Here is a 25,453-nt window from a genome sequence, read left to right as displayed (position 1 = left end):
TGTGAAAAAATAGGTAGTTGAAATTTGGCTCCCCTTGTGATGTCAGAAGGGGATAATACCACTCCATAATCTGCACAATTCAACCACGGCACTGCCATTTAGTGGAGAGATCAGCTCATTTGCATTTTTGCTCACACCTACAACGTGGCAATTTTAACATGCTATAATAAATTATCTATATGATATTTTGAGCTAAAACTTTACATATGTACTCTGGGGACACCAAATATTTTTTAATTGTAAATATTGCTTTATTGTCACATGCGTTATGCCTCTGAAGCAACCTACTGAATTTTTGGTTACAGTAATTTTACTAAAAATCGCTCAATTGAAGTAAAAAACTGTTGTTATTGTGAAGAGGTCCTCATATACTTACTGAAAGATGGCAGGTAGATTAATAGTAGTTCTTAAGTTGAGTTTTAATGCGTGCATGAAGTCAGCTACTGTATGCAGAAGGGATGCTGACTACACTAGACTAAAAGATGCTGTTATCATCTGCAAACACTTGATCAAAGGTGCACTTTATAATCTAATGATGACAGCTTTGTGACACATAACCACATGGATCTCATCAGACAAGCTCTGATTTGATTTCCCTAAATGAAAACCTAAGATGGTGTTTCTCTCTCTGTGGCCGTTTCTCAATCCATAGACTGCAGCCTCCGGGGGTCACATGTGCAGGCTGCATACGTCATCAAGCCTGGTTTGTTAACTGAGCAGTACATTTGCAGGTCATAAGCATATTACAACAATTATGGTTAACTAAGAATAATAGTCGGCTTTATAGTTGTTAATATTCTGAAACAAGTGAAGGCTGCAGCCTTTGGATTGAAAAAACAGCCTGGGTCTGCTGTGGACTCATCTCATTCTCATCCTGTCTGCAACCATTCACGTGCACGGAGTTATGTCTCTCCTGTTTGCTTCAGTTATATTAAAGTTTTTTTGTTGTTTAATAAATGTTTGCAAACTTTGATCACGCCTGCTTTCCCTTTTTTTTTACGGCTTGTGAGCCGGCTGTAACATATGGGGGCTCGTCTGGGATTTGAACATGGCACCTCTTGCAAGTTTAATATCTCTAGATGAGCTGTTCAAAATAATGTATTTTGATAATAATAATAATAATAATTGTATTTTGTATTAAATTACACAAATCAATAACCCAATTTCAGTTTATGTAAAAAAAAATTATTTTTTAATTAAATTAAAATTAATATTTTGAGATTGTGAAAATTAAAAATTTTGACCCTTGGAACAGAGAAAAACTGCTTAAAACAAATTGTTGCAAAGATCTTTGCTGCATTTATCAAGCTCAACATTTAAAAATGATCTATAAAGTAGGCTATTTATAACTTTTTTAATGTATTATGATGAAAAGTAGTAGCCTACTTAATATTAAGTATTAGTTTCATATTTTAGTAAAATTAAACTAACAGATTATTTGCTGTAAAAAAAGTTGCTATATTATAGTAGCTTTAGCATTTAGTAACGTGAACGTATAGGATCTACTAGTAATACAATGAGGTCATAAACAGGCAGAGGCGTCATGCCTATTCAAACTGAGGGGGCACGTGCCCTCTAGGTTTTTTTAGCCAAATGTATTTTGCATGCAAAATCAAAGAAGTGTCCATTAATCTGTTACTTGTCTTTTAATCGGTTTAATATGCACAATATTATCAATTAGGTGCTGCATCCTTGTCACTTTTCAGAGATTTTTGCCGTTTGAATCATGTTACAGTAGGCTACTTTATTCTGGCGGCAGGCGCTGCAGTCAGCGCAGCCGCAGACGTCATCAGCTTCTGAGCGCGCTCACGAGCTTTCCTGTTGCTGCTGCATTTGGCTATCTGAGGAAATAAAACTTGTAACAAACGCTCACAACATTTCCAAACCCCAGTATGGTAATGTGTTAACCTCCTCTGTGTAGAAAAGGTATGGTTTAAAATGTGACCGTCTCGACGTTAGTAGAGATATCTAGATTCATCTTCTTGGTACAACGCCAAAGTTCGCCAGAGTTTACGGGGGCGCGGGATCACACGTTCACATATGAGGTAAAATTAATGCAAAAATCCGTTCCTTTAATAATTTTATCTAAGCATATATTTTTTAAATCATTATTGAACATTAAAATCAATCACGTGGCTAGCTTATGTCATTTTCGTTGTTTATATGAATTTATTTCATAGGATAATGCAGTTGTTATGCAAAATGCATTAATGGCACAATTAAATAAGTCATTAAACAAAACGTAAATAAACAAAACATGCCGTTTCAGATGTAAATATGATGCCAATATGTGTCATTATTCCGATTGAATAGTATTTGATATAAAAGTTATTCAGCACTTTTATTTTGGAGGTTTTTGCATGGAAGCAGGGGTGTTCAGATTAGTGACATGGAAAAGGCTGAAAGCTCTATAATATTTCGTTTGATGTCTATGTATGCACAAATTTCTGTGAACTGTGCCCCCTTAAAAAAATTGGTGCATGATGTCCCTGTATACAGGGCATGCAAATCAGAGTTTTTAACAGTTATATTACATGTCCCCCCAAAAATGTAATAACATGTTTAAAAATGGGAAACTCCATCCTGGGTAAACAAATACTCATGTGTATTTATATGATATTATGAATATATTTAGTTTGACCTGCTAATGGGGGCAAACCACATTTAGGGATGGTTTTCCAGACAGGGATTAGTTTAATTAGGAAATATGAACAAACATGCCTTACTAAAAATATTACTTGTGTGCATTTTGAGGCAAAACAAAGGGCACTGATGTATTTTAAGATATGTCAGGGCAAAATGTTTTCAGTTTGGACAGCTTTTACATTTATTTCAGTGTAGGACTAGTTTAATCCCTGTCTGGAAAACTGCCCCATAAAGTTTTCATTAAGTTAATCAGTCCCTTTCATGACTTGTGAAACATTACACACTGCCAGACAAAAAATGGTCCAATGGCGTCACTGTGATGGTACCATTTAAAAGATCCTTATATGTACCGTTTAGGTACAGATATGTGTACATTAGGTACAAAACTGTGTGTATATATATATATGGGTCATTCTACAGAAATTTCCATTTTTCTGTTCCTAGCCTTTACAGAAATATTACACTTGAAAAACACTTTAGGGTTAATTTTTTTATATTTTAAAATGTCACAATATGTTATTTGAACAATTACACTTTCTTGAGCCATCAATGTAGCAATATTTGATTTTTATTAATTAATTAGAATTCCAAGCAGCACAGACGTGCTCGTCCCCACAGTCATGTACAGAGGGAAAATGCTTTTTTTTAGATCAAAAACAGTGTTTTCTTCCATTTAAAATACAATAATGTGTCCATAACTATCAAATATATGATGTAAACTACATAAAAAAAACAAAATGCTAAATAAATATTATAAAATATATAATGAAAGTAGTGGTCCCCTGGAGTTGTGTCACTGGTGTTACCGTTTAACAAAAAGCTCTTATTTTTATATAAAAATCATCACTTGACTTCCTTCTTTCACTTTCCTGGAGATCTATGAAGAGAAGCCCATAAAAGTAGACTGTCTCTTTTCAGTTATCAGAAATCTTCTTATTTATCTCATGATTTCATATGAAGCTTTTAGTTTAAGTAACTGGTATGACCTCCTTTATTGTTTGGGAATTGCAAAAAACTAGAATACAAATGAATTAAATTACTTAATTTAGTGAGTATACAATGATTGACAACATGAAGTTTGATACTTTGCAGCAGCCATTTTGTAAAATGTAGTTTTCATGAAAATTGTCACTGGTGTTACTGTCACTGGTGTTACCTTCCTTATGGGCAACACCAGTAAAGATCAGTAACACCAGTGACTGGTGAATTGTTATGTCACTGGTGTTAATGTGTTTTTTTTCTTTCACATTAAATAAAATCATTCACATGTGACATGATGATAATTTTAAATTCATTGAATTCTGCTACACTTAAGAATTAAGCTTTAAAGCTGAGAAAATTATAAATATTTCAAAAACACCTTTAATACTGCTAAAGAAGTAAGGTAACACCAGTGACAAAAAATGGTGTACGCAGTCTTTAAGTACATGCACACAAAAAATAAAAAATCATTAAGCTGTCATGTATGTGTACTCATAAAGTCAAAGAGTAATCTAATAATGTGGTCTAAGTTTAAATGTTAGAAAAATAAATCAATTTAAGACATCTTGCCATACCAAAAGTGGACGTTTCTGTAGAATGACCCAAATATATAACTCTCAGTACTAAATGATTCAAGTAGCACAGACTCAATTGTCACAAGAAAATAATCACACTTTCTTCTATACATCTTTTTTATTTACAAAATGTATTAAAATTCTTTGTACAAGGCCTCACTATCAGGGCTTGGGAAGTGATACCCATGCATGCAGTCTTATATTAGTCCGCCACCTGTCCATGTACGCTGATCTGAAGTGCAGTTTTACAGGGAAGGAGCAGGTGAACATATGAAGGTTGAAATCGACTCTCTACCAACCCTCTCTAGAATCTAACGGAAGTCGCAGGGCTTTACTCGGCAATCACAAATTTCCGCATGCAGATAGAAAATTTGGGAATTCACTCAGTGGTTTGTGAATCCCTCACTAGAAATGTCACTGTACAATTCATTGAGTTTTGTTTTCCATGTTCTCATTATAAAACGATCTGTCGGTGGATTATTCAGGGTCAATCTCTTCCTGAATCCCACTGGAATCACAGTTTAGTTTGCTTTCGAACACAAAACAGTGTAAATGTGCTAAGCCTCCCCTGTTATCACCTTTATAAATCTATTGTAAATGTTATTAGTCTTAGTTTTGTTTTTCTAAATAATTCACCAAACACTAATAATGCTCATCAAATGAAACTAAATCTCAAAGCTCAAGTTCATGTGCGAATTATATTCAGGTAAACTGTGTGAGGTAATCAAATACTACATCATAAAAGCCATGGCCATTTAGTGAAGTGCAGTTTATCTACATTAATGTCATCCATTTCATAGTTTCTTGTACAGTAAATGTTGTGTTAACTACAAGATGTTCAGATGTGTGTCAGGAGTTGTGTACTGTATGAATGAAACTGGGTGGTTTTTGTAGGCCAGATGATGTGTAAACACAATTATTGTCGTCGGTCAAATGGGGTTTATAGCTTTTGAGCCGAGAGAACATCTTGAGAAATATAATTCAAATAAAAAACACAATATTTAACATATCATATTTGATTCACAATGACCCTGATCTGTAATGGAAATAATCCAAATCCCATAAATTAATACACCCATTTAATGATTGTGAAAGCAAATTTACAGTTGATGTACTGAAGCGGTTTCCCCGTTTGCTTGAAAAGCAGGTTTCACAAAGTTTACAGAAGACGTCTGAAGTCAGATTGGCTCTTTCAATGTGCTAAATTCGCAAATGATGGCTTCGTTTCTTGGTTTCCGTGAAGTTATGTGTGTATTCAGAGATTATTTCACAGGATAATGACGATGATGTGTTTGTGTGATTTGAGGGATGCGGTGTTTCCACGATGAGTTAGCATCAATATGATTCTCTGAATATTCCATAAGGCACTGAAGAAGTCTTATCCAATTCTTCCAACAGTCCACGCTTGGATCGTCGTCTTGGATTATCACGCAGCGTCTGCGTGGGCAGGAGAGGCTGGGATTGATGTGTATGGAGAGTGGGCGAGAGAGGCGGGCGAAGATCCCCTCCTAAAGATCCAGCCGTCTCTGTAAGATCTCTTGTCATTATTATCACACAACGCTGCAAGGCTCTGAGTCTGTGCTAAAGCAGACAGAAGAGGAAAAAAGCATTACTGATGTGATCTGAGAGCAACATGCAATGTTATATATAAAAATGAAAATAATTTACTATATTAAACCTGTACCATAATACATCTGATATCTAAGTTCTTCTTCAATTTAGTCTACTAAGTTTAATGGAACATCACACACCTCAATGGACTCATCCATATTAAAAGATAAATAAAAAAAGATGTGCCAGTGAAAAATAAGTTAAAGTTGATGTATGTGCCAGGTACTCTGTTATAAGAATTAGATTTCATGAATGTTTCCTTTGGTGCTCGCTGTCATTTCCACTACATTGATTTGTCACTGTCAAACATTTTTGTCTGGGCCAGCAGCACATGCAGGACATCATTCACTGTTTTCTGCCAGAGTAGAAAAATCAACAGAATGTGTTTGTATTGAGTGCTGGAGCACAATCTGACTGATGATGCAACCAACTGAAAACATACAGACTGAACTCTCTTCCACTTCACACACTGATAGCACAAACACAACAACACAAACACCACCCACCCATTCACCCTTGCATCCATCCATGCATCCATCCATCCATTCATTCATTCATTCATTCATCCATCCATACATACTTCTATCTATCCACTCATCCATCCATCCATGCAATCAATCCTTCCATCCATCCATGCAATCAATTCATCCATCTATCATCCACCCATTCAATCAATTCTTCCATCTATCCATCCATGCAATCAATTCATCCATCTACCATCCATCCAATCAATTAATCCATCCATCCAATCAATTCATCTATCTATCCATCCATGCAATCAATCCTTCCATCCATCCATCTATCATCCATCTATCTATGCAATCAATTCCATACTTCTATCCACCCTGCAATTCATCCATTCATCAATCGATCCATCCATGCAATTAATTAATCCATTCAACCTTTAATCCATCCATGCATCATCTATCCACCCATTCATTCATTCATCCATCCATCCATCCATCCATCCATCCATCCATACATACTTCTATCTATCCACTCATCCATCCATCCATCCATCTATCATCCATCCATCCAATCAATTCATCCATCCATCTATCTATCCATGCAATCAATTCATCCATCTATCATCCATCCATCCATGCAATCAATTCATCCATCTATCATCCACCCATTCAATCAATTCATCCATCTACCATCCATCCAATCAATTAATCCATCCATCCAATCAATTCATCTATCTATCCATCCATGCAATCAATCCATCCATCCATCTATCATCCATCCAATCAATTCATCCATCTATCATTCATCCATCCAATCAATCAATCAATCAATCAATCAATCAATCAATCAATCAATCAATCAATCAATCAATCAATCAATCAATCAATCAATCAATCTATCTATCTATCTATCTATCTATCTATCTATCTATCTATCTATCTATCTATCTATCTATCTATCTATCTATTCATCCATCTATCTATCCAATTATTAATCCATCCATCCATACTTCTATCCACCCTTCAATTCATCCATTTATCAATCGATCCATCCATGTAATTAATTAATCCATTCAACCTTTAATCCATCTATGCATCATCCATTCATTCATCCCAATCATTGAGCCACCCATGCAATCCATCCATACATCTATCCATCTATTAATTCATCCAAAAATGCAATCCATCCATTAATACATCTATTCATTTATCCATTCATCCATGCAATTCTTCCATCCATTCATACTTCTTTCTGTCCACTCATCCATCCATGCAATCAATTCCTCATCTATTCATCCATGCAATCTATTCATCCATCTACCATCCATCCAATCAATTAATCCATCCATCCAATCAATTCATCTATCTATCCATCCATGCAATCAATCCTTCCATCTATCATCCATCCATCTATCTATCTATCTATGCAATCAATTCCATACTTCTATCCACCCTGCAATTCATCCATTCATCAATCGATCCATCCATGCAATTAATTCATCCATTCAACCTTTAATCCATCTATGCATCATCCATTCATTCATCCAATCATTGACCCACCCATGCAATCCATCCATACATCTATCCATCTATTAATTCATCCAAAAATGCAATCCATCCATTAATACATCTATTAATTTATCCATCCATCCATGCAATTCATCCATCCATTCATACTTCTTTCTGTCCACTCATCCATCCATGCAATCAATTCCTCATCTATTCATCCATGCAATCAATTCATCCATCCAGCTATCATCCATCCAATCAATTAATCCATCTACCCATCCAATTATTCTTCCTTCCATCCATCCATACTTCTATCCATCCATTCATCTATCTATCCACCCTTCAATCCATCCATGCATCTATTCATTAATCCATCCATCCATGCAATCTATTCATCCATCTGTCTGCCCATCAATCCACCCATCCATGCAATCTATTCATCCATCAATTCATCCATGTAATCCAATTATCCATCAATCTACCCATGTATTCATCCATCCATCTATCCATCCATTTATCCATGCAATCCATAAATTAATTCATGCATCCATCCATGCAATCTTTTTATCCATTAATCAATTCTTCCATCAATCCACCCATCCATGCAATCAATCAATCCATCCAAGCAAGTAATCCATCCATTGATTCATCCATCCATCCATTCATCCATGCAATTTATTCATCCATCAATTCATCAATTTAATCCATTAATCCATCAGTCTGTCCATCCATACTACTATCCATCTAATTATCCATCCATTCATTTATCTAATCCAGGGGTGGGGAACTCCTGGTCCTGACCCTAATCAAACACAGCTGAAAAATCTAATTGAAGTCTTCAGGACTGTTTGGAAATGACATGCAGGTGTGTTCGATTAAGGTTGAAGCTAAACTCTGCAGGACTGTGGCCCTTGATGCCCACCCCTGATCTAATCAATCCCACCATGCAATCCATCATTCACCCATGCAATCTATTCATCCATTCATCAATCTACCAATCCATCGATGCAGTCCATCCATTCCATGTATTCACCAATCTATCCATCCATACAATCCATCCATCAATGCAATATATTCATCCATGTAATCCATTCTTCCATCAATCCGCCCATCCATTTATTCATCCATCTCTTCAATCTATTCACCTAGTAATTCATCCATTTAATCCATTAATCCATCAGTCTGTCCATACTCATATCCATCTAATCATCCATTCATTCATCCAATCCATCCATGCAATCCATCCATTCATTTATCCATCCATGCAATCCATTCATCCTTCAATCCATCCATCCATTCATGCATCCATACATTCATCCATCCACCCATCTATTTATACATACATTCATCCATCCAAACAATCCATCTATACTTCTATACATCCACTAATCCATCCATACAATCTATCCATTCCATGCATTCATCAATCCTTCCATGCAATCCATCCATGTATGCAATCCAACCATCCACCCATTAATGAAATCCACGCATGCAATCCATCCATTCATTTATCCATCCATGCAATCCATTCATCCTTCAATCCATCCATCCATGCATCTATCCATCTACCCATAGAGCAGGTGTAGCAGCATTACCATTAGATCTTAACGCTTTCTGTTCCGTAAACGTTGTAGCCTTCTCGGTACGTGGCAAAGTTTTGAGTGTTGGCTGGAGGGGCTGGCTTATAGTTTTGGGCGTTCTTTTCAAGTTTCAGCCTTTTTGCTTCTGCACGTGACTTGTAACAGAACTCTATCAAAGCCACCATCATGGCCAGCCCCAATCCACCAACCAGAATATAGAAGACACCAGCCACATTGCTCAGGCTCAAAGCACTTGTCTTGTCCTAAGAGAAGTGAGGAAGATAGTTAGTATATCTTGCGGTGGTGACCATTTGACAGAGAATCCTCTAGACTAGACAGTTCTTAATATGTTCTTTAAATACTTCATCTCAACTATCAACCAGGACTACTGGCTCTGAGATATAGACATTCTGCTTCTAGCAGAGGAATCTAAATTCCAGTGGATGGATTTATAATCTATGGCTGAAATAGATCATCTTCTACATAAGATGCTTCAAATGGAAGCTTAATTAAGTCAATCAGGACCATAACTGGTGAATGTAGATGTGTTTTCTCTAACCTGCAATTCTCATTGGCTTCTTCATCTATTTTGAGGAAGCTGGTCAGTTACATACAGGTCAGACCTCTAAATCGTTAACCTTACATGAAAAATCTGCCTTGACTTTCTTTAACCTTCAAATTCATATTTTGACATATTTTCTACACCCAGAATACTGAATTTAAAAATCATTTCCAACCATTCTGCTGCTGCTTACCCCCCAAACTTGTCCATTAAAAATTTGTCCATTAGTATTACACTATTTGCCATGAGGTCCAATGAGTGCAGTTGGAAAACGCAGAGTTAAACAGACTCGTTTTTAAAGCTACATGAACTAATAATCTCAGCTATATGAATGAATAACCCCTGGTGTGTGCAAATAAACTATGGTCCTTGTGTTCATGGATTTCTAGTCAACCCTACTGTTTAAATGAATTATAGGTCAAATCTATCCGTCACTATGAGAAATGTTGTTTGTGGTTAGAGCCACAGGCGGTTCAATAATTGAACGGACACGTTTCTTGCGTAAAAGACAAATAAGTAACAACACTAATACATCAAATTTTAAATTCGAAGTTTGGTAAGTAAGACCAGCAGCATAATGGTTAGACTTTCATTTATATCAAAAGGAAAATAAGCAAGAAAGACAACTGGTATACAAAAATTTGATCTAATTTCCTGATGAATTTGCACTTTTACTATTATAGTAATTCCCCATACAGTACATGCTAGTCTATTGTTTTAACATTACAGCTTATATTGAGAAGATTCAGTAAAAAAACTGATCAAAAAAGAGAAATATTATGATAACAAGATATGGGGAAGTGTGCATGGCCATCGTGTCATTTATTCGTGGCCAAAAATCATCATCATGTATATATATATATATATACACAGTATATATAGAGTGTATCTACAGTATATATATTCTTAGACATCAGTAAGTTATTCAATCAAGCTACTTGACTACTATTGCTTTGTTCTTTGCATATGAACAATATGTCAAAATGCATTTTTCGAATCAGTACAGAAGACCTGCAGCGACTGACCTTACTTCCAGAGTCCTTGGTTCCACATTCACCCTTATCGTACCACCATTTGTTTTTCAGCTTGGCTAAGATGCCTTGTTCACTGAGTTTCAATACTGCAAGGTTTACAGGAGTTCTTCACGTGGGAAATAACATAAATAACATTATATTATGTTATTTTATGTTATTCAAGTCTTAACTACTTCATACTTTACAAAGCGATAAAGCAGGGCTCCTGGCCAATACAACACACAGAGTGGCAGGCATACTGACTAGTACCTTCCATTCACCAGGGCTAAACTAGTGTGCCAGGACCTACCCGTATCGCTTCGAGTAATCGGCATACACTGTTAAGAGAAGAGCAGGCAGGCGTTTACTGCAGAGATCGCCTGTACGGCTATGAAAGCAGAGAAGCTTCCTGGGTTAATTTGATCATCTTTAGAGAGTGGATGTGCGCCCGAACCCTCCATTGACTGACAGACCAATGAAAATTACCAGTAGTATCTTGTTCAGGCTGAGGAGAGTTGACGTTAGGACTCTGTGAACAGATTTTTTAGCGCAGCATAGACTATAAAAACAAGCAAGAAGACATTTATAAAGTAAACAAGACTATACACACAAAAGTCAAAGGGCATTTTGCAATTATTATGGTGCATTCCCACCAGCCGCGGTAGAGGTGTCAAAAACGCACTATTTGCGCATAGTTGGACGCTTGAACATTTAAGTTCACTTGCTTCATTTGTGCATAAAATTCTAGTAATTCGAGACATTCACGCGGTAATTTGCGTCATGGTAGGGGCTTCTGCGACTCTGCCACTCCGCTCGCTTCCTGTAGTCACGTCACTACTACAGCAAGGTCCTGATTGGTTAACGCGGCGCAGAGTTTTCTACTCGCACGTTTCACGCGGCAACGCACAATTTGCACCGAAACCGTCATCTGCGCCTTCCGGGCGTTCCGCGCCATCCGCACCGCGCTTACCGCGTGTACCCCGCCACAGGATGCCTAATCGCGTCTTTGCATTGACTTAACTTGTAAATCACTTGTGCTTGCCGCATCTACCGCGTCTGGTGTAAACCCTGCATTATGCTGTTAACCCTAACCAAATAGGCCTATTAGTATGTAATAATATTGTAAAAAAGGCTAGGCTAGCAATGATTAGCATTACAGTTGTGATGATTTATGTGGTACAAGATGACAATTTCATTATCGACATACTACTAAAATCATTCATAGATGTATTGACTTGAATGAAAGCTTTCACAGCGTTTTGTGTAATAACATATCAGTTTAAACAGTTAGCATAATGCTAACCAATTAAAGTCGACATAAATTCACAACCTTATTTACATTCTTATATTATTTTATACCACAGACTTAGAACAGTTCTCGTAATCTTCCATCAAAATGTAATAGGCCTTCTGAAACGACTTTTGCTAATGCCATATGGTACATTTGATCACTAACAGCCAAACACTTTTATGATGGTAAAATCCTATCCCACATTTGTTGTTTTATTGAATGTCCTGTTAGTGATTTAAATAGCCTATCTATCAGCCCTACATTTTAGTCCTTTAGAAGGACGGGAATTATACTGTAGGTGATTAAAAGTGTCCCATAAATGCATCCAAAACACTTGGTCTTCTGTTCTATTTAGTCGTGCTTTATTTAGTCATTCAAATCTGATATTGTTGAGCTGATTCTGTTTGATTAATTTCTGACATTTTCATTATTGCTTTCGTAATATTGATTTGTAACATTTTCCTAATAATACAGCATGCTAGATTTGATTCCTGTTTTGCTGGTAGTAGAATTGAAAGTCATACGGCATAATCAATATTTTTTCCCTTTATATTTCGTAGGGCCACTACTGATAAGTAAGGCATGTGGTTCTAACATTTCTTTTAGCTGGCAGAGAGACATTGATTAACAATGTAATTATCCTTGGAGCGTTCAGAGGGACTGGAGTGGGAAGCCTATCAGCAGTGAGGATGGCAGCAGGCTGCCAGGGGCCGAATGGAGAACGGGTTAATGATGTCTGTTTGGTGCAGGTGGCTTAACGTGGATTTCCTCTCTCTCGCTCGCTCTCGCTCTTTTTGTCTCACTCCTTTATGTTTTGTTTTTCACAGCTGGTTGTGCGGCTGGATCTCGACGCGCCCCTGCAGACTCGCCGCATTAGATCATTAGCGCTAGCCCATCCACTGCGTGTCTGCTAATGGGGGCTTCAAATCACTGCAAACGGCAAAAACAGAAAGCTGGGACAGAGAAGGTGATTACGAAAACTCAGTTAATGTTTCACCTTCATTCGTAGAATTTTGGCCCTATTTTCAGGAATCAGAGAAACTATTAATGACAATTAGTCAACCTGAAATTAAATCGACGTGCACTGGTATTGGTTTAATGTTATTACATCATTAATTTTTTGTATTCTAATTATGGTTAATGTGCAAAAACGATGGTTCATTTTCTTATTGAAATATTTATTTCCCTTTACGATTTCACTTAATGTAAAATGCTTTAAAAATTGCATGAATCCTTCATGAAAGAAATATGTCGAAGAAGCCCAAACTGTATCTGTGATGTAAGGTCGTGAAAATTATGCTTTTAGTGTTTAACAAATCTAAGACGCACATTAAAAAGCAATGCATATCTCATAATTTGGTGTTAATCTCAAGTAAAATAAAAACAATGGCTGTGTAAACGTTAGCGCGATTCTTTTGGCGTGACGTGAAATGAAGCAAAAAGTTTAAAGGTAGTTACTCTTCACCTTGACATCAGTGAAAAAACTGGGTTAAAACAGAACACATGGCACTTATCCTGCCCTAGTAGAGGGAAAAAAAACTAGGCACTCTCAAATAAATGATGGATTTTTGATCGTAAACTCAGATTGGCCCGGAGACGAGATATCTCACACATTGAGAAATGCGTGAGGTTTTCATTCAACAATCAGGCTCGGTGAGCATCAGACCGTGCCGTCGGGCTGTTTCTAATAAAACCTCATAATCGCGGGCAGCCGCCCAGCAGAAGTAAAGCGAGAACGTAATCTTGTATCTCTCTTTGCCGTCTTCTAGGCGGACGTCCTTCAAACTCAACCGCTTTGCGTGGCTACCAAGAGTCGACGTTACTTTTGAGAGACTTTTTGTTTTATTACTTCTCCTCAGTAGGACAAAATCATACTGGTCATCTTCTACCATCCGTTTGCCAAGTCAGGGTTCTTGGATTGAGCTCAGACGGCCCAAAAATCTTGGGTGAGAGGGCCGAAAGGATGCTTGGGTTTGGCTCGGTTCAGGAATAACAGGCTTGCCGATTACTCTGCACTACGGTACCCGATTTTGGTGACATTGAGGCTGACCTTGGAGTCACCTCCCCCGCTGCCGCACTCTCCCTTGTCGTACCACCATTTGTTTTTCAATTTGTCCAACAGGCCTTGCTCATTCAGTTTTAAAACTGCCAGGTTAACAGCATTTCTTGAAACAATAAAACATAACTTGTAAGAAAATGCACAGGTCTGTGAGCAATCTACTGCATTAGCATAGTAGTAGTAGTAGTATTAATATGAACTTTACTGAGTACGGTGAGCTGCTACTGCTGCTGAGAGTCAATCGTAATCATAATCATGGCAGTAATCAGAATGGTCGAAAGATCACAATTTGGTTAAAGAATTTTAAACCAATGTGAAGATAAGAGACGCTCAGAGCAAAGAAAGTGTTAAATATTCAAGGTGGCATGGAGGGTTACGCCGTTTCAAACTGAAGTGTGCGGGATGGGGACATTGTCATAGAGGAGGAAAAGTAACAACAACAAACACATGCAATTAACATTCGTCACAAGTGACGGCGCAGCTTTTACAAGCTAAATTGAAAAACCGTTGAACTGTTAAATTAAAAGTGACAACACAACAGTCAGGAAGGACAGCCACACAAGACAGAGAAAGATCGAAGGACGGAGAGAGAGAAAAAGACAGACAGAGAGAGAGAGCAGAAAGACACACGAATGGGAAATGATTGCTTAAATTAGCCACTGATTCTCTAAATCGGAAAGCTGTTGTGGTTAGAGAAGAACACAGACATTTAAAAAAGAGAAAACCCATCATAAGCATCATTGTGAATCAAATGACATTAAAAATGCATTATACCGTTACCTCGTCTTCCCATCACGGGGATAAAGAAAGAGGATGGGGGAAGGTGGGTGGGTGGGGAGGGAGGGAGAGGGGGGAGGGTTTTGAAGGAATGACAACACAGGACATCAGGGTAGGTGGAATACTATAACAACATGGAGAATATTGTTATATTATTCCACCCACCCTAATGCTGAGCCTTTTGGGGTTGCCACACCGTAGCCCTTCGAGTCCAGATTGCCGCCCACTTTCATGGTGTCGCATGGCTTCCTCTGCTCGATGTACTCGTTCATGGTGGATTCCAAGAGAAAGGCAAATTTGCCCTTCGACTTTCGTACCCGCGCCACCCCGTCGGGTGTGGTCTTGGCAAACACAGAGGGCTCGGCCGATTTCATGTACGACCACATTTTTTCGTACACTGCTATTTTCGAGCGCTGTTCAAAGACACATGAAAAGAAAGACAAGCGTTTGGTCAGAAATCATCTGAAATATTCACAATATTGTATTCATAATAAACAAGTTTCAAGTCTTAAACATATAGAACTTATAGAATCAGATCACAGTTGGATGGCGCTAAAGAGAGGTGTAAAACGTTTAAGCTGATCCGCTTTCAACCATATTTAAAGGCAGTCAAAAACGCATTTGACCGGATTGCTTTTGCGGTGTAACGCATGTGTGGTCGAACGTGTTCGAACATCCACAAGAGGCCGCATACTCATATATACAGTACATGTACGAAACGTTGTGCACCATGATTACTAACAACACAAGCAACAATACTCTGACATAATATAAGTCCGTGTCAACCATAGGCTGTAAAAAAAGATGGACGATGCCCGTTCGTTCTCTTCCATTGGTGAAAAGTGAAGCCGCCAAGTGTCAAGCGCTGACATCTTGGGTCTTGAGTCTGCGCAGTAGGGATTTCGGGACCAGTCCTGCGCAGTAGTGAGCAGGAGATAAAACCACGAAATCAATGCCCCGCCCTCGCAGAATGCGCATATCACAGCTGTCAATCATGACATGACACCACCGTTTTTATAGCATTAAATAACTAACTAAAAACAAACTTATTTTAAAAACAAACACTTAAATTTACATCAGCGTGATAAAAACTACAGAAAATGACAGAAACCGCTTCGGGAAATAAGATAATTGAAGTGTAATTAAATTGTTTAGTTGGTCAAAAATCCCATTGAATAACAAGGGGGAGGGGGGTCTTATGACCTATACTAGGACCAGCCACTGGGGGGGGGGGGATTGATATGTTTTGGGTTAACTTTTCGGGAATTGTGCGGCACGCTGGGTGTCAACTTAACCCTGTCATTTCACCTGCTTGTGTTTTAAGGAATAACCCATAGACTGTCCCCTTGAAGTAATAAGGACAGAAGCGGTCAAAAGTGGACAGATTAAAACACTAGGTGTAAACGGACATGCGTCTCTCTCATCCACTTCGATTAACCACAATTCAATTGACCAAAACACATCGTACCCTTACGAAAATTAGCCATGGTTTCACTACAGTTAAAAAACATGGTTACTGTAGTGAAACCATGGTAAAGTGAGTGTAGTAAAACCATGGTTTTGCTGATATTAATCAATACACCAAAAAACCATGGTTACTACACTTTTACCACAAAATAAACATGGTTCATTTCCATAAGGGTAAAACCAGGTGTAAACAGGCTCTATGATGTGTCAAGTTTCAAAGATGCCACATGCTTAATGCCTGAAGGTGCAGTATGTGCCGAATTATTTAATGCGTCAATGCATAAATAATGATAGCACAGGCTGCCATAGACAACTGCATCAGCAAAAAACAAATCAGTTTTCTATCAGAGCACTCACACGAACAGATGGGCAATGTGCAGGATCAGTGCTAAACGACACTATCGCACAGTCTTAAAAATCACCAAAATACAATAAACCAACATCTCTGAAGTACAAACACAAATGAGCTTGAGGCAGAGCTGTTATCTACACTGGGTTATTTTCAAGCCAGCGTTGGGTCAAAAAGGAGGAACCCAGCAGTTGGGTCAAATTAACCCAGAAAATGTTTGTATTTGACCCATCAATGGATTACAATAACCTAGGTTTTAATTAGAAATAAATTTACATTCACAGCACCAAGATACCATATTTCAACAGACATATAACCTACTTTATAATAATTTTATATATTTATACACATTTTCAGTTATGTTTGAAGGTGGCATGATGACTGTAGAATCAGTATGTTGCTTATCTGTTGATTATAACATAACTGTAATGATCTTGTTCTGTTTCTGTGTATTTTTAGTTTGTAGGGCTCCCTTGTTGATTGCCTCCCCATGTGTGTCTCGTTAGCCCCTGTGTGTATGTATATATAGCTTCCTTTGTTCATTGTTGGTTATTGTTTGCTGTTGTTTCATGTTGTTGGGTGTATGCCATGTTTGTTTCCACCGTGGTTCTGTTTTCTTTGTTTTATTAAACCTATACTGCATTTGGATCCACTGCCTTCCTGTGTCTTCCTGCATCATTACAGAACAACTGACCAGCAAAAATAGATTCAGCAGGACCACATCCAAAAATTCCTTGACATTGCACACGTCTCATACTTTCCCTGCTTTTGCTTTATTGACTTTTGCCGCTATGTTCTGAACCAACCACTGAGAGATCAACTCATCCATGATGGTCCTTGAGGGTTGCTGATGGAATTTATTGCGAATATGCTCTGTTACTAAAGCCCGGGATACACTGCACGATAATTGGCTGTCCCAGACGAAAGATTGCCATCGTGAAACTATCGTCGCAATTTCTGTGATCGTGGCTCTCCATCGGTGGTCCTATGTCGTACAGTGAGAGAGGTTCAAAGACTGCCGTTTTCCCGGTCTTGCGTGCAAAGATAGCCTACGATAGTTTTCTGGCAGTGTCAGAAATTCGGCATGATCACCGCACAGTGTGTTTGCTGCTACGACCTGCGCACCGGTATTTTTTTACCACGAGCGCATGCTGGTGACGTTGCGCAACGTGTGACGCAGCCGCCGAAGCTTCCGTGTCATCATCGTACAGTCTACATGCCTCTCGTACCCGAGTTTAAACGATTCATGTCGCACAGTGTGATAAGGTAATGATCTTATAATAGGACAAAAATCGTGCAGTGTATTCCGGGCTTTAGAGAAAAAGAATGTCCAGGGTGCTCAGGGAGTTCAAGAACAAATATTTGAAGGTGCTCTTTGGGATAGGGAATTCCAAATGAATATATCAAAAAGATTCAATGAAGAAGAGTGCCTTGGATTCATCTTTTTGATATGCTCTGTTACTTGTCTGGTCCCCTTCACTGTGGGCGAGGCAGAGGAGGAAGCTCCCGCTAAACATTTTTTGGGGAAAGTAGGCATCAGGCTCCGTGTGCCAGGCCTGTCACAGAAGCCTGCGTGCCCTTTGTTAATGGTGGCCTGCCCCAACCACAACATAGGCACCTCTCCAGTGCCAGTTTACAACATGGCCACCACACTAATGTTTCCAGCCTTTATCTGTGCCGTTCCTGAACCCAAGATGGTGTATTGTGTGCGTGCAGCTTGTGTTCCAGTGGTCCCAAAGGCGTCAAGTCCGGTGGCCCCAAAGTCGTTTAAGAGTCAACTATTAGGAGTGTCTGGGGGGGGGTTATGTAATGATCTTATGTAATAAGTTCATGTTTCCTGTCTCATATTTGCAGTTCTTTATAGTTTTTTTTTTGTTGATTGGTTCTCCTGTTGATTGTCTCCTCAGGTGTGTCTTGTTTGCTTGTTAGCCCCTGTAGAGTATATATAGCCTTAGGGTTTCCTTTGTTCTCTGTCGATTATTGTTTGATGTTGTATCATGCCATTCAGTGTATGCCTTGTCTGTGTGTCTGTGTTTTCTTCGTTTGTATTAAACCTACACTGCATTTGAACCCGCTTGCCTTCTTGTGTTATATTGAAGCTCATATGTAAGTTGAGGAATATGTAACTGTTGTACTATATCACTGTTCCCTTATGATGTGCTCACATTCCTGCATGATATTAAAGACTAGAGTGTTTGAATAGAGTGTAATATAAAAACAAAAGTTGTCAATAGCCTTAATCATCATCAGATGAAGAGTTATAGACTGAACTCTCAAGCCCTTTTCACACAGACATTACGGAAAATACACGGAAAAGGCACACAGATACTGTAAAGACGTGATGTGTTTAAAGTCTGCACTTGGTATTTTTCTTCTCCGCAGCATCTGAAGTTTGCTTATTATCTATTATTACTCTCTCCAAAAACCACTCGTGCGCATTTTTGTTTATGATACGACTATAAAGGAGCCCGTGACGCACCGTCCTATGCTGGTGAATGATTTAAGCTTCAGAGTGGATATTTGACGAGCTCCCTGATCTCTGCTTTAATCCAGTTTGCAGACATTTCTCATCGTGAATGTTAATGTGCATTTTAAACCCCTGTTTTAAAGAGCTGAACGATATATCTAGTTGCGATGACGTGTGTGCATTTTTAATTTTTAAAAGCTTATATGAGCGTGTGACGAGCTATTCGTTAATGCTGCTGAATGATCTCCGCTTTAGCACAAATAGTGACAAGCGTCCTGATCTCTGCTTCAGTCCAGCTTGCAGACATTTCTCGTTGGAAATATTGATCTGCATGTAAATCCCTTGTTTTAAAGAGCAATCATAACTTCATTGTTGCAATGACACGCGCGTCCTCACTACAGCATGTCCCTTACTGTGTGTTCACACCACCACTGGAGAGCGCGTCAAGGTGGCCGGAAGTCAATGAGAGCCATCAGCAAGCTCCGATGAGCAGCGGCGCGTCATGTACGGTGTGAGCATCTGTAATGAATGGTAGGAGACCATTCATCCTACCACCAGGTAGCACCCTCTCCACCAACCAGACATTGGACACTTACTCTGCTTCTGCTTTCACTTCCTGGGGTCTCATTTATAAAATTGTGCGTAGGATCCTTACTAAAAGTAAACTTACGCACAAAGGCCAAAAATGGCATAAGTCAAAAATATTAAGACTTATAAAAAAAGCAATGTTCCCTTTACAAATCACAGATCACCTGCAAGTGTGCGTACATTAATCATCCTCAGATCCCCTTCAAGCCCATTCTCCTGTCAAGTTTGTTTTTTATAGATCACAACCTTTGCGTGGGAACTGGCGTATGCACAAAACGGGTCTGAAGGCTTGGTAATGCAGGTTACAACTACTATACTTCACAACATGAATGAGTGAATGGCATGGTTAAATACAGTAAGGCCCTGTCCCAAATGGCACACTCCGGACTTGTGGTCCTCCTCAGAGTTCACAATTTGATGACATCATAGAGTGCAGACTTTAGAGACCCTTGATGCAAGTCCACGTGGGTGCACTGGAGTCGTATTTTGGGGCAGACTCAACCGTTACGCTGGAAATAGGAAAAGAAGTTGCCTGTCAGTGTGAGCTCCTCCCTTCCGTAGTCTGATTGGTCTGATTTCTCTTTCACAAGGACTTCTGGGATATTAAAGTGCGCAAAGCCTGCTGCAGTGCGGGCTTAGCCAAAGCCAGCATCAAGGGGGCAAAAGGGGCGCTGATGAGCACACTTTGAAACGTAAAAATTAAAGATGGGACACCCTACGGACTTGTAGACTAAGCGAGGACGTGCAATTTAAGGCCACGAGACTGAAAGTCCACATGAAGTGTGCCATTTGGGACAGGGCCAAAGACCAGGAAGTGACAGCAGAAGCAGAGTAAGTGTCCAATGTCCGGTTGGTGAAGAGGGTGCCACCTGGTGGTAGGATGAATGGTCTCTTACCATTGAAATCAGTTCAACTTTATGGTAATGAGCTATAACGCTGTTCGGCGGAAACCTCTGCTAGAGAGTATTCCAGAGAACGCATTTGAGCGTCAGAGCGTCCACTACACTTTTTCTATAGCATCGTTGACAGGGCAGCCACAGCTTTTTTCATGCTGTCACCGGTGGCAGTGTGAACGCACAGTTACGGCATTGTTTTTGCGTCTTGTTGGGCCAGGAATGTTATGGGAATGTTACTAGGTCCTTTTTCTGGGACTGATCCCAGAACATTTATAGAATGTGTTTGCGTTCACACAGAAGCCTGTCTGTCAATTTTATGGGTATTTTTTGGGACCAAAGTGCTGTGTCAATGAGGTTTTATAGAAAGTTATGGAGCAAAACAAAAGGATTTTCTACTGAACAGGAATGCTAGAACAAAACTTTGGTTTGTAGATAAATGTGGAGCTGCATTTTTTGGTTAAACTGGTTAAAGCTTAATGGACGCAGTCAATATTTGTCGGAAATAAGTAATATTTGTCTGGTTTGTGAACATGCTGTATAAGTAAGGAATAACTGATGACTGGCCATTGAATTATAAGAAAATAATGCACATCCAAGGTGCAATTCGCGTTGTGCCGTTACACCACGTGTGTGCATCATTTTCAAATAATTCAAAGGACCGGAGTCAATTATTACTCTTATACCACAGTTACCAAAAACATTGCTCTGGTACCTATTTTTAAGACATTTGACAAGTTAGGTGTGCGGTTATCAGAAATAAATGCATACCCATGGAGCATTTCTCAGCCAATCAGAATACAGCATTCAACAGACCCGTGGTATAAAGGGCAATAAATGTTTGCAACCAGCTATATTTAGTATTGTATGCTAATGTTATTTTATATAATAAAACATTGTTCTAATGAATATGTTTTTTTTATTTAATTGTATTTTAATAGAATGGGACGCCAGTTTCTAGTTGATATGTGGAAAGTGTCTTCGCAAACCTCCCATATAAACCGATTGAATCTCTTCGGTGGAGGGTCTGTCATTCGAGCAAAGCCTATAAGATGCTGTCAAAGTGATGAAATAAAGCCAACAAGGTCACAGGCAGAGAACTGAAACGACTCTGTGGATATTTGTAGTGGCTGTTTGTATTGGGCAGAACTTGCATTGCTCTGCTCCTTTGGTCATTACAAGTAATAGCATGAGTGTTATTAGCCACAAATCAAAGATGACACAGAAACACAAAGCCCGCAGTGTCCACATTACTGTTTCTGATAATAACAGATACATCACAACTGTAATTAAACCGCTGTCAAGTCAAAGTATCATAAATGGAAGCTTCATTGCATCGAGGTCAATAAACAACTCCATTAACCTTAACATACTGTAGAAAGCTTTAATTTACCACAGCTGCCGAGTCACTATTTAAACACAATCTATAGTAATATTAATAATAGCTTTTAAATGTTAACCAAATAAATATTACATTCATAAGACAGATATCAATAGCGCTAATGTAAGTCACTGTCCATAAAGCATGTGCTTAACATTATCATTAGATATAGTTTTCTGTTAATGGTTGACTTGACTAGACAGTGTCTTTATACTAACCATCCCAAATGGTATGCAAGATAAAATGCATCCTAAATCAGTTAAAATGCCTTTATTTAATGCAAAATCAATTTGTGTCAAAAGAGAAACTGCTGCTGCCCCGAGACTATCTTTTATTTAACATCATACGTCACTTCAGCTACTGCAGTTGTGTGAATAAAAGCTGAGAGGAGAAGCGGAGATGGGCGAGGTCGCCGCGTCCGAGACTCACAACCGTCCTCTCCTCCCATCAGTTTGTCGAGCTGTACTGAAGCTTAGATTATTCAGCTTGCAAAATGAAAGTGTCATCGCCCTGCAGCCTAGCGGAGCAACTTCACATCAGATTTGGTTTGAATAGGACAGAAAGAGAGTTTAGTGCTGCTGTGAGAGAATAAAGAGAAATGCGTCTCACTTTCAGAGAGAGACAGGTAGTTTTGAAGCGAGGAGAATTAAACAGTGCATCACCCGCTGTGCTGTCTGACAGAGGACAAACTCTGCTGTTAAAGTCTGCTGTCATAACACAACCACTGAGATGGGAAATGTTCAGCTGCTCGTGTATCTTTCTCTTTCTGTTAAAAGCATAAGGTTTAGAAACTCATCATTACTCCAAACTTTATACAGCCAAAAACTATTGCCGTTATGGAGCTTCTTGTATTGTTTTTTTTTTAAATAGTAATCTTATATAATAATCTTATACGCAAGCAGCCACCACTCTACCCAGTAGTACATTCAATACTAGATTTCCATACAAACATCTTGAGTCATTTAAGGCTACTACAATAGAAGAGCTCTCTAAATTAGTAACATCATCCAAATCATCGTCCTGTATGTTACTTAAAGAGGTCTTCCCTGTAATGTCACACCCAGTATTAAATATCTTCAACTCATCGTTAAAACTAGGGTACGTTCCAACAGCCTTCAAACTACAGTAGCAGTTATTAGACCGCTCATTAAAAAAACACACCTTGACCAGGGAGATCTTAATAACTTTAGACCAATCTCAAATCTCCCTTTTCATTCCAAAATATTACAAAAGGTAGTGGCAAGTCAGCTATGTGCATTCTTAGTAAATAATAGTACTTATGAAAAGTTCCAATCAGGATTCATGCCCCAGCATAGCACAGAGAAAGCACTGCTTAAAGTTACAAATGACCTCCTTTTAACATGGTGGTGAAATCTAAATTTGTATATTACTAGACTTTAGTGCAGCCTTTGACACAGTAGATAACACAATCTTACTCAATAGACTAGAAAACTATGTTGGCATCAGTGGTCAGGTGCTAGCATGGTTTAGATCTAACCAATCGCTATCAATTTGTTTATGTAAATGAGGAAGAGTCACATCACTCCCCAGTTAAATACGGTGTACCACAGGGTTCAGTTTTAGGGCCTATCCTCTTCTCGTTATATATGTTACCTCTAGGAGACATTATCAGGAAACATAACATACGTTTTCACTGCTATTCAGATGATACCCAGCTTTACATCTCTCCTCATCCTAGCGAAACACCAGTTCTGTAAACTAACAGACTGTATTAGCGATTTTTCCCTCCTAGGACTTTTTGTTTCTTCCAGGCTAAAAAAAGCAGTGAGGTTTTTCAGCCCCGGGGAGTCAGCCGCCATTGGCTTAACTTAGCACCCTCTTGTATACGATACATTATTAATATGCTCGCTTGTAAAGTTTATTCATAGCAGCTGTATTTTGCTACTAATATTGTGTGTCGATTTTTCTGTGTTTTCCCTGCTTCTATTAATGTAAAGCTGCTTTGAAACAATTACCAATTGTGAAAAGAGCTATATAAATAAAATTGAAATTGAATATATGCACAACTCACTTCATACAGATTCATTAGATACCTAATAAAAGCAGTAAATAGTTGTCACTGGAACTCATCATAGATTGGGTTTTGGGCTCTGTACACAACATAAATAAATGAAGAGTCTGGTTCCAAAACACGATAAACACCATTTAAAAAAACCAACGTAAATTCTTAATTTTACACAAAATCCGATATCCGCTTTGTTTTTCTTTCATCTTTTCTCCCTTTTTCCAACGCCACTCCTCCTTCTCTGCAAATATTCCTTTAACCAATCACAGCGCACCATTCCACGCATTGTAAACAATAATGGGCGGCGTGTTTAATACACACAGAATCCTAGTTTTCCTCGTCTACTTTGTACTTCGTGATCAACAAACAAAACAAAATAATACTTTGATGGCATTGATAAACCTGTGGTGGGGAAGAAACGTAAGTCATCTTCTGTTTTGCAAAAGAATTTGACCCCAGGGGATCTTATGAAAAACTTTACATTATTTTACTCGAAGTCAACGAAAATCGATGAGGACCAAAACATTTTAAGGCTGATCGCAGTCAAAAAAGTTCAGCGTAATGACGTCCCAAGGATGACAGCAGCAATGACAGTGATCTTAATGTTACAAAGTAAGTGTTTTGATTAATGCCATTAATGTTTATTTTTTAATCAGTGTATACCACTAGTCAGTGTTAGGAAAGTTCACTTTCTACATGAACTAGTTCAGTTCACAGTTCACAAATTTTAAAATGAACTAGTTCAGTTCATAGTTAATATTTCAAAATTTTGAACTAGTTCACAGTTCCAAAAATGAACTAATTTATAGTTCTTTTTCCCCATATTATAAAAAAAATTGCCATTATAGCCCATATAGAACCACAGACAGGAATTATTTTATCAGTTTTAACACTGAAACTAAATGCATCAGATTTTATCTTCATATCCAACTTTAAACCCTTATCCAACCAGGGTTTACGAGCATTGACTGTCTTTTAATTTTTGTTTTTGCTTGCATATACCTTGAAAAGCTAGCCGGGTGCTTCAAGGGGTCGCACATCGGGCGAGGAGCACTGCGAGGCGTTGCGTGTAGTACAAATCACAGGTATTGCACACCGCACGTGCACGTTAAATTGCGTGAGCTTAGTCAAAGTCTATTTCAAGATCCAGAATATGCATAAGCAGCCTATGTTAATCGTTAACGATTTAGGACAAATATGATGTTATTTAA

The 25,453-nt window shown here is 38.5% G+C and overlaps 1 protein-coding gene across 7 annotated transcripts in view; it reads right to left on the bottom strand.

Annotated features, from left to right (window-relative positions):
* Positions 1 to 4,301: 4,301 nt before the first annotated feature.
* The window catches only part of gria3b (glutamate receptor, ionotropic, AMPA 3b), a 141,137-nt gene continuing 119,985 nt past the window's right edge, over positions 4,302 to 25,453 (bottom strand). For 2 of the 7 annotated variants that reach the window (XM_073854073.1, XM_073854071.1), the window contains 4 exons: positions 15,237 to 15,484; positions 14,286 to 14,400; positions 9,385 to 9,632; positions 4,302 to 5,783 (listed from right to left, as the gene is read on the bottom strand). In XM_073854073.1, coding sequence (XP_073710174.1) covers positions 9,387 to 9,632; positions 14,286 to 14,400; positions 15,237 to 15,484 — 609 coding nt within the window. In that variant the 3' untranslated portion in view covers positions 4,302 to 5,783; positions 9,385 to 9,386. Of the gene's footprint in view, positions 5,784 to 9,384; positions 9,633 to 10,883; positions 11,072 to 14,285; positions 14,401 to 15,236; positions 15,485 to 25,453 lie in introns of those variants that run through there. The other 5 variants (XM_073854072.1, XM_073854070.1, XR_012357891.1 and 2 more) reach the window with 4 other exon arrangements.

This window comes from Misgurnus anguillicaudatus, chromosome 16 (assembly GCF_027580225.2).
Source record: "Misgurnus anguillicaudatus chromosome 16, ASM2758022v2, whole genome shotgun sequence".
NCBI classification, from domain to species: domain Eukaryota; kingdom Metazoa; phylum Chordata; class Actinopteri; order Cypriniformes; family Cobitidae; genus Misgurnus; species Misgurnus anguillicaudatus.
The sequence above is the reverse complement of the archived record's forward strand: the minus strand, read 5'-3'. Positions and strand labels throughout refer to the sequence as shown.